This window comes from Alosa sapidissima, chromosome 21, assembly GCF_018492685.1.
Source record: "Alosa sapidissima isolate fAloSap1 chromosome 21, fAloSap1.pri, whole genome shotgun sequence".
NCBI lineage: Eukaryota > Metazoa > Chordata > Actinopteri > Clupeiformes > Clupeidae > Alosa > Alosa sapidissima.
In genome coordinates this window covers 7471562-7482034 of record NC_055977.1, presented here as the reverse complement: position 1 = coordinate 7482034, position 10473 = coordinate 7471562, and the positions used below count along the sequence as shown (strand labels likewise).

General features: G+C 45.7%; 1 protein-coding gene across 3 annotated transcripts; it reads left to right on the top strand.

Annotated features, from left to right (window-relative positions):
• Positions 1-619: 619 nt before the first annotated feature.
• si:dkey-266f7.9 (uncharacterized protein LOC100006223 homolog) lies at positions 620-5674 on the top strand. Of its 3 annotated transcripts, XM_042076695.1 has the most exons (5): positions 639-681; positions 770-804; positions 1629-1691; positions 3124-3694; positions 5057-5674. In XM_042076695.1, exons 3-5 carry the CDS (start codon positions 1651-1653, stop codon positions 5342-5344), a joined length of 900 nt encoding a protein of 299 aa, XP_041932629.1. In that variant the 5' UTR covers positions 639-681; positions 770-804; positions 1629-1650; the 3' UTR covers positions 5345-5674. The 3 variants fall into 3 exon arrangements, with proteins under 3 accessions (XP_041932630.1, XP_041932629.1, XP_041932628.1); XM_042076696.1 differs by lacking the exon at positions 770-804 and having other exon boundaries at positions 620-681; XM_042076694.1 differs by having other exon boundaries at positions 650-804.
• Positions 5675-10473: the final 4799 nt, after the last annotated feature.

The window sequence follows — 10473 nt, the reverse complement described above, 5'->3', positions numbered from 1 at the left end:
CAGCGCGGTTAACATATCATCGTGTGTAAATTCCTGTCACATTTTCATCACTGTAACCGTAAGGGGTGCGACTGTTTACGCGGGCGAAGACGTTGTAAAAAAAAAAAAGAGAATGTTGCTGTGTATTTACTGCCATGAGGTGTAATAATAAAAGGCGTTGCTTACTCTTCGTGTAAACAAATAGTTACCTAAGTTTGCTCAATTTCTCAGGCTGTTTTTAGCTTGCAGCTGCAACCGGTGCGTGCTGAAGGACAGAAGGCATTTTCCCAAACCAAATATTTTCCATTTCATATCACTCTTTAGTAGGGATCAGAGGCTTTTGGCTGACTATATTTAGACACAGCTGTTTGAGATATTTGAACTTCCTATGAAATACTAAGCATGTATGGTACTGACTTCAAATTGGTTTAAATTTGTTAGTATTCACTAACAAGTGTTAAGACAACAATCCCAAACCACTCACTATAATGGATGTGGCTTGAGTTCAAACACTCAAGTCCAAATAGACCAAGAGCTGCACATTTTGTAACGGTCTACCCCCTGAAACGCACTCTGCTGCAGTGGTTAAAATATGACTAAAAATACACCGAACTCCTCAAACAAGGGGGTCAAGTGCTATCAGTTTTCCCACCACAAGCTCCAACCTTCTGAAGTCAACAGCTGGCAGCATGGAGGTAGCAGGTATGTAGCCCATAAAAACAGGTGTTGAAGCACCACTGGGGTGTGCCAAGACCTGACAGTAGTGTCCCTTTCACACCGGTTTTCACAGGCAGTGCTGTGGCAGCTCTCTGACCCCAGATTAGGGTAAGTGACGGTTTTTTAATGTAATTGTCTTGCCTGGGATTTCTGAACTCACGTTAGCATAGCAGTCAGGTAGCGACCGGGCAAGGGCACACATTCGCCATGTTCCTGTTTCGTCATGTTTTTTTTGTTTTTTTTTCAGAGTTGATGTCAGGGATGTGCACTTTGCTCTTTGGGGGCAACAAGAAATGTTTGTGGTTTTTGCAGAGGGGGTCAGCAATGGGGGTAAACATTCCTTCACAGGCATTCCAGCTCTCCATCAATGTGTATGTGCGCTAGGGAGTGTGCCCTGCTTCTCGCTCGTTTTTTTTTTTTTAATAACACAAGGGGCCAAAAAGTCTGCGTTCGAACACAGGCTGTTCGGCTGATCCCAGGCTGACAGCATTTGTAGTTCAGTGGCATGGAGTGCAGGGTTTGCGCGCACTCAGCCGGAGACAAACAATTGCAGTTGTGTTAGTCCAGAATGAGCACGGCATTGACAAAGGCCTCACTGAAACAATTGGAATGTGCTGGAGTGTTGAGAACAACAGAGGAGGAAAAAAACATCAGCAAGAAATAACAATCTGTTTTGCCTTTACTGTGTTACTTAAGTCTATTTAACTCTATTTAACATTTAGCTTTCCTTATGTTTTGTAGCATGGTAGCCTATGATAATTATTATTATGTTTTTTTGTGTGTTTTAGTATTATGAAATTGTTTCATACCCATAGTGACAGGCCAACTATTGGTTGGTTGTCTGCTATGGCCATTTGTCTGAAGTAGCAGTGAATTTGTAACATTAACCTGAAGAGACCTTAAGTAATTTCTGAAATATTTTCCCTTTGGAGATCCCTTTGACACATCTCAGAAATGAACATACAACTGCTCTTGATGGAGACTATTTTGCTATGGTAAGATCCTCACAATAACCTCTTGCATCCACCCACTCCACACATTTTCCATATTCCTCCCAATGTTGCTTTTGCTATAATAAAACCCCACAGATTTATTGACTTATTTTACGAGAGAAGACATTGTTTTTTGTCTAGCGAGTCTCATGTGTAATTTCCTTGCATTTGTCACCTGTGTTCTTGGCTCTGAGTGAAATCAACTTGCTCACTCATTCGCTCCCCCACCTTAAGAGCAGCCCAGACTCACACTCATCACAATTGCGCTGTTCTCTGGGCGGCCTCTGTGCCAGCTGCTCTTAGCACTGGCCGATCGAGGCCCTGGGTCGGCTGCCAGCGCGCTAATGGTGTGGCAGCTGGCGCTTCGGTGGCGCTGGCACTGTCGCCCGACCCCGCTGCCCTCCTGCCGTGTACCTGGCACTGTGTTTGGGGCTCGGGGTGCTATTATGTTCTGTCTGACCTTTGACCTCTCTATACCCTCGACCAGCCCCGCTGTGGCTACTAGTCTGGTCACGCTGTGCTGCGTAAGTGTCCTGTGTCTTTGGCTGCCGCTCTATTATCACGATGACAGACATAGCTTCGCCTTCTTAGTCTTAGTCTCACCTTCTGTATGCGATTTCCCCTCCCCCTATAGGCTCTTTCAACTGCATAATCAAACGTGTGTTACTAGGGCCCTATTTCCCGTGGCACAGAACACAATATTGAGCTGGTAACTTGAGGACAATGAAGAGCATTAAAATCTGGTTCACTTTCATGTCAGTAGGCTATCTGTATTTCTGTTGGTTTTGAATGTTGCAAACGGAAAACCCTCTACAAACTCTCTAGAAACACTCTAGAAAGAGATTGAAAGGGTCTATAAAGTCCAATAGCCTTTGCTTTCTATATGTGATTTTCCTCCAAATAATGTCTTTGATGCCCTTTATGTGCCTCATTTATCAAATGATTTATCTGTCCACCAAATTCAAGGTCACGTGCTTGAATGTTGAGTGTTGCGTGTTTTCCTCCGTCCTGTTATTCACATATACTGTCTAGAGCTGCTCCCCTCCTATTTATAATAATCTGCCATTTTGTTTTGTTCTGTCCTATTATGTCATGTTCTCTTCTGTAACACTTCATTACAGAGATCTTTTGTGTCGTGTCTGTGTGTGTGCCTGAGTTGTCCTTCACAATAATGCTCCTAATGTCAATTCTTTCATTTCCTTTTCACTAATGCCCTATTTCAATATACTGCTGTATCAAGCACTATTCTTCGGCTTATTTTTGAATCATTTTGTAATTCTGTAATTTTAAAGCTACACTCTGTGATGGCCTGCTTTTATCCTTAATAACATGTTATGTGTTAACCCATGTGTTTATATTTAATAATATAATGAAAGTGTTGACCCATCTGTGGTGTTCCTCTCCTCGGTGCCCCGTCACTTCCTGGTCCATCTAGGTTGCTAAGCGTCAGTAGTGGCGCACTCCAGCGCCCGGACTACGACGACACGTCCACCCCCGAGTTCCTGACCCCTTCCTGGATGGCGGACATCCCCAGCAGCCGTCCGCTCTCCGAGGTCACCATGCCGGGCACGCACAACACCATGGCACTGTACGGCGGCGGCCTGGCCGAGTGCCAGTCCTGGTCGCTAGCGCAGCAGCTGCACGCCGGCGTCCGCTTCCTGGACGTGCGCGTGCGCCACGTGGGCGGCAATCTGACCATCCACCACGGCATCTCCTACCAGTACGCACACTTCGGCGACGTCCTGCAGGGTGTGGACGCCTTCCTCAAGGAGCACCCCAGCGAGACGGTGCTCATGCGTCTGCGCGAGGAGCTTAGCGAGACGGGGGACATCTACGCCGCCGTGGTGCGCTACATCCAGACCTATGCCCGCTGGGACCTGTTCTGGAACAACCGCCGCATGCCCACCATGGGCGAGGCTCGTGGGAAGCTCATCGTCCTGCAGAACTTCGCCGGGCCGGCCCTGGGCATGCTCTACTCTTCACTGTTTATCGCAGACGACTGGCAGGTACTCGCCAACATTCACATTTACATTTACATCTATTCATTGGCCATTTTACATGTATTCATTCATTTATATCCAAAACGAGCATCCCGGTTACACTTTACTTGACAGTGTCGACATAAGAGTGACATGGCACTGTCATGAACGTGTCGTAAACAAATCATAAACATTTATGACATAACGCTTCTGTTATTAAGTGACATTCGTTTTTTGTCATAACAAGTTAGGGTTAGGATTAGGGTTAGGTTTCATGTGTCATGACATTGTCAGGTCGATACTGTCAAGTTTACTTGACGGGTAAGTTCATAACACATTCATAGCAGCTGTCATAAACTGCACATAAGGCATTCATGACTCATGAGACATGACTTAACATTCATACCAAACCTTTCATGAATGTGGAAGACAGAACGACGACATCTTGTCAAAATAAAACTCCAACAATCGCAAAGCAGCATTGCCGTTTTTGTTCCAAACCTCTTACCTGATCAAGTAAAAGTAAATCAAGTCTCAAGTAAAGTGTTACCAGCATCCCTATGCAGAGCAGAGGAGATCTTATGTAACAAGAAATATTACAATAATAAATAGTATTACCAAATGACTGAGAGTGCAGGAGAATAAGCACTAGTCATGTCAAGGAGTACGGTAGGTGCATGGATTGTTAGAAGTGTTAGGAGAACGTTTAGGAGAACACGCAGAAGTAAAAAAAAAACTGAATTTCTTCACTCCTTCACAACTTTTCAACATACTGATCTATATTGACTCAACAAAAGTCTAATTCTTTGACAACAGTTACATAACGTATGCCTTCTCTATGCAAGGAAATGTTTTGGATCAAGTGTCAGTCATCACTATTCCTCTCTGGCCAAGATCTGTTTTGTAAAATATAGAGCAGACACTGTGACCTTAAGCAGGAGCGTTTTCTCCAGCAGGTGTGACATTTAAAATGAATCAAACGGTTTTGATTGAAAATGTTTTTTGATGTTGTATTAAAATATTAAAAAGAGAAGTGCATATAATAAGTTGCATGACTCTTCAGATTCTTAATATGAACGTGCATGACTGCCTTTTAACCGAGTTAGTGGATTGTACTGGCTTGTACTGGCGACAGATGGCCGTTTCAGTCTGGCAGGTCATTTGTTAGTTTAAACCAAGAGGTTCCACTTTCATTACCACAGCATACACACACACATACACACACACTCACGCACACATTCACACACACACACACACTCAAACACCCAGACATGCATACACACAAAGAGTGTGCCATATGACTTGGTCTATTGAGTTGTGTATATTTGTTTTAGATCAAAGCATCTGGTCAATGCAAATGTCCCCCCTTGTCCCTGTGGTCTGCTCCAGGTGCCATCTCTGGATTACGTCCCGCAGAAGTGGAAGAGCGTGTACACGCACCTGGAGAGGGCCCAGGTGGACGAGAAGTCGCGCATGTACCTCACCTACTCTAGCGGAGCCAGCATCCGAGCCTGGCCCTACGCGCTGGCCCGCCGGGTCAACCCGCTCCTCTACGAGTTCCTGACGGCCCGCGTTGGCACGCCGCGCCGCTTCGGCATCATCACCATGGACTTCCCTGGTGCCCAGATGTGCCGCGTCATCATCAGCTTCAACTGGGCCTCCAGAACAGCGGCGTAGAGACTCAATACACAAGTCTGTTTGTGCCAGTGTGCTAATGTGCCAACCGTCCACAGGGGTAGGGCGGAGTGGGATGGGATGAGTTGGGTTGGGTTGTGTGTATGTGTGTCGGGGGCGGTCACTGGGACCATGCACCATGGTCTGTCACACCTAATCAGGCCTCGGCCTTCCACGGCCAATCAGAAATCACGGTCTGTCAGATTCAATCAGACGTCAGGATCTGTCACGTTCCGTCAGACATTACAATATGTCACGGCGAATCAGAAATCATTCTCACAGAAATAAAAAAAAAGGGCCCTCACAGGCTGCCACTCAGTTGTCAAGAGTGTGGGGTGTGTTCATTTCTCTTCTCCAGGCTGAAATTTGGGGAAATCCCAGATGGACTGCATACATTAGGAGAATAGTCTGCGGCCACACCGTCCACACAGGGATAGCCGTCCGAGAAATATCTCAGAGAGTCTTTTATAGCAATTACAAGAACCCTGCTTTGTAATAAAGAACCTATTTCCTTCAGAGCAGAAAAGCACAATTGGTTACACTTTACTTGACAGTGTCAACATAAGAGTGAAATGACACTGTCATGAACGTGTCATGAACAAGTCATAAACTTTTATGACATAACACTTCTGTTATTAAGTGACATTCGTTTTTTGTCATAACAAGTTAGGGTTAGGATTAGGTTTAGGGTTAGGATTAGTGTTAGGTTTCATGTGTCATGACATTGTCAGGTCGATACTGTCAAGTAAAGTGGGTAACACTTTACTTGACTGGTAAGTTCATAACACATTCATAGCAGCTGTCATAAACTGCACATAAGGCATTCATGACTCATGAGACATGACTCAACATTCATACCAAACCTTTCATAAATGTGGAAGACAGAACGACGACAACAAGTTAGGGTTAGGATTAGGGTTAGGTTTAGAGGTTAGGGTTAGGTTTCATATGTCATGACAGCGTCATGTGTTCATGACAGTGTCATGTCACTCTTATGTCGATACTGTCAAGTAAAGTGTCAGCGCACAAATTATTTCATAGCCAAATTCTTTCATCACCTGTTATTTCACAGCCAAAGGTCATGAATTATTACCTGCTTTGGAGACACTTTCACATCACTTTATGTGTAACATTTACTCTGCAAGAGTATTCAGCTGGGTTGTGGAGTCAAATCTGAGGTCGTTAATCATCGCAGTGCGCATGGTAAGGCTTGGAGTCCAAGGCTCATATAAATTCCCTCTAGGAAAAGAGTGTGAATCTGCGTCTAGTCATTACGTTGGTGGAGTGAAGTTCTTTTCCTTTCCTTGTTTTTGCCTGGCCTCATTCTTTGAGTGGTTAACTGTTGATTGGAGTGTCTTTTGGGGGGGGGGGGGGGCAGCATATCTGAGCTTATCAGATGCGATACATCAAATCTTTGCTCTGCCATGTCCTGACAGACACTGCTTTTTTTCTGGGATTCAAAGCTGGGCCCCAAACTCATTGAGCCATCTCGAAAGATGGGGGACGCGTGTCAAAAAATAAAAAGGGGGGGGGGCTGGGTCTTACACTGGAGGGCTGGAGGGGGACGGGGGCGATCAGCATGATTTCCATCGCCACTCTGTGATCACCGGTGATGAACCGAGGAAGGTCACACAAAATAGTCTTTCGCCAAGAGAGGGGAAAAAAATCTGTGGCGAGAGAGAAAAGTTTTGGAACAATCAAGGGAATGAAAGAAACCAGGGCACACAAGATCGGCCACTTATTCACACTCTGCTACAGTCAGCCAAAGGCCTCGCAAATGCATGCCAATTACCGCCATCAGGAGTCCCAGCACCTACAGTTAGAACAATTCCATGCCATTTGCACTGAATCGAATCAGCGGATATCCTGAATGCATCTTGATGACGGGTAATTGACACAGTAGGACGTGAATGGTTCTCTACTGTGCCACTAGAAAGAGAACAGAACAGAAGATTGGACGGAAGAGAAAAATTAGGACTTTAGAGCGAAAGATTTGGTTTGTATTCCGTCGTGTCAAAGGGAGACAGCAGATGAACCTTCACAAATGGTCTGTGATGGACTTTGTTGGTTAGACCGGCACAAATGCAGAGCAGCATTTCACAACAGTGTAATCAGCGTTGATGAGGGGTCAGCTTCCTGTAGGCCTATCCATCAGTAATGACCACAGCTGTTAATTGTTGAGTATGCATCAGTTTCAACAGCTGTTACGATAGTCGAACACATTTGCTTTTAATTATTAGTCCTTTTAGAGTGAACAGAATTCTTCAGCATCCTCTGATCAGCAGCTATGACTGCATCAGCTCTGAAAATATTTTTGTTGAGTGTCTTTGCATTCATCATGGTGCTCAAGGTTACGCAGAGAGTCTGTTGAGCTGAGTCTGTTGACTTGATTACAAGCATTTCTGAGAAGATGAGTCAGCTTATAACCTTTGACTCTGAGAGAGTTTAGAGAGGCCCCATGCGCCTTAACCACAACATCTACAGTACAGCTTCCACCAACTCCCACAACCCCATCCTTAAGATAACAAAAAACACCAGGGGATGGTTTTTGGTAAATAACAAGCTAGTATTGCACTCCAACACACCCACGTATGTAGTTTGTGAAATATATTGGGAAAAAACTGGGCTCTATCTTCTTTTTTTCTACTACTGTTGTCAAAGGTGGATGCCTCTGCTGACTGCCAGGGAAGACAAAGATGCAGAGAGCATCAGGGGTTGTTTGTTGTTGTCGGATTGCATCTCATTTGAATCGCAGGCTAGAATGACAGTTCCTATGCCTCCAGAGACATTGAGAGGTGTGTTGCAATCAAATGTGTAACGAAGGTTGAGAGAGCTGGAGCGGGGGGGGGGGGGCAAAAGGAACAGGAAGAGAGAGGGAGAGGTGGGACCCAAAAAGGTGTCGAGAGAAAGAGCGAGAGACACAAAATGGAGGAATAGAATGGGTGGGGAAAAAAGAAATCGAGAAATGGAAGAGCGAGAACAATAAAAGTGAGAGAAGCAGATGTATCTTAGGGCAGAATTGGCTTGCAGTTGAATAGGGGGACAAAGGGAGTATGGAGAGAGAGAAAGAGAGAGGAGAGCAGGAGAGAAGAGAGGAGGGCAGATTGGGAATCATAAAAACAGAGAAGCGCATTTATAAACACGTCTCTATAGTAACCAGCTGGTAATTTGGCTGGTGGGAGCGGGAGGGGGAGTGATGGAGAGGGAGAGAGGGAGCAGCGTTTACCAGCGCCTCAAGAGCCAAACCTGCTATTACAGATGGAGTGAGAGAGAGAGGGAGAGAGAGAGAGAGAGGAGAGAAGAGATGTGGAGAGATAGATGGAAGGACAGACAGAAAGGGAAAGTCAAAGAAAACAATATTGTGATGAGGGTAAATTAAAGTGAAAAGAGGGGGATGAAGGGAGATTTATGGAAGGAAACCACGAGAAAGAGAGGAGTGGTGAGAGAAAATGAGAGAGGGAGAGGAAGAGAGAGAGAGAGAAAGTTATTTCCAGAGAGGGAAAAGAATGAGACTAAAGGGAATAGTAATATGGAGTGAATGACATGAACAGGGAGTTGTAGCTGGACACCATGATAGAGAGATACAGAAAGGATTGGAGGGAGTGAGAGAACGAAAGATTGGAAAGCAGCTAGACCGTAAGAGAGACACAGGAGGGAAAAGGGAATGAAGCCATGGAATAGAGAGGAGGGAGAGAAGGAGTTTCAAGGGGAATGTGGAGAAGAGAGGAGAGGAATCAAACAAATTGTAACCATTTACCAGTGCTGGCAGCCCTGCCATGCCAAGAGAGCTTATTTAATTCAGAACGCAAGTCTGCCGTGAGAGACAGAAGAGAGGGAGAGCTAGAAAGAGAACGCGGGGAACGTGCATGCAACCAGCTGACAGGAAAAAGAACACAATGTAAATGGCATTGAAAAGACGCCTGGGTTGTGATCACATTTCGCGGCGCGGCACCTTTTTCAGCGGGAAATTAAAGCAAGGCATTATCTAATCGCCCCATTTCTTTCCCAGGGCTCTCTCTTCTCTCTTTTTTTCTCTCTCTCTCTTTCTCTCTTTTCTGTCTCTCTCTCACTCTTTTTTCTCTCTCTGTCTCTCTCTCTCTTTCTCCTCTCATGATAATGCTCCAGGTCCTGTGGCTGATTTGATTAGATCTCCTATTTTGTTCCCTGACGACAACAGCGGCGATGCTGCCCCCCCCCCCACACACACACACACACACACACACACACACACACACACACACACACACACACACACACACACACACACACACACACACACACACCCCTCCAATGCTCCAACACTGTGTACAGTCGCAAGCTTTTTTTCCCCAAGAGCGAGAGCTCAGATAATGGTGGAGGGGGGAACTCCAGAGACGCAGAGCTACAGAAAAAGAGAGAGAGAAAAAAATAAGAGTGAGAGAGAGATGCAGAGAGACAGAGAGAGAGAGAAAATGAGAGAGGGAGAGAGAGATGATGCGTGCTTGCATTGCTTGAGAGGGAAGGCCCCAGTCGAGCTCCTGTTTCTCCCCTTCAGCTGGAAGATGAGTCTCACATTCTCTAATTCACTTTTCAATTTCGCTCCTGATCTTTGCCGTGTCTGAGGCCGTATTGACCTGGACTAATGGCCTATTGCTTGTAATGTGGGCCTTGTGTGTGTATGTGTGTCTGTGTGTGTGTGGGGAGAAGTTGCTCTTGAGGTGTGTGTGTGTGTATGAAAGAGAGAGAGAGAGAGAGATGTGGACATGATCTGTGATATGATGTTCTCTAAGCGTATCTAATGTCGGTTGTGTATGTGTGTGTATGTGTGTGTGTGTGTGTACGTGTACGTGTGCGTGCGTGCGTGTGGTGTGTGTGTGCGTATGTGTGTCGGTACGTAAGTGTGTGTGTGTGCGTGTGTGTGTGCGTGTGTGTGTGTGGTGTGTGTGTGCGTATGTGTGTGTGTACGTAAGTGTCTGTGTGTGCGTGTGTGTGCGTAAGTGCTTGTGTGTGTGTGTGCGTGTGTGTGCATACGTGTGCGTGTGTGTGCGTATGTGTGTGTGTGTCACTCTGGTCACCACCCCTAGGTGTGTATGTCCCCACTGTTCCCCTATCCACCAGTCACCCCCAGGTGTTCCTCTGAGTCTACTGTGCCT

What these genes read in the sequence shown, in the direction of transcription:
- si:dkey-266f7.9 (XM_042076696.1), top strand. Translation starts at nt 1,651, where the DNA reads ATGAACATACAACTGCTCTTGATGGAGACTATTTTGCTATG. An exon ending in ATGGAGACTATTTTGCTATG is followed by an intron (nt 1,692 to 3,123) that starts GTAAGATCCTCA and finishes TGGTCCATCTAG; the next exon opens with GTTGCTAAGCGTCAGTAGTG. An exon ending in TTATCGCAGACGACTGGCAG is followed by an intron (nt 3,695 to 5,056) that starts GTACTCGCCAAC and finishes GGTCTGCTCCAG; the next exon opens with GTGCCATCTCTGGATTACGT.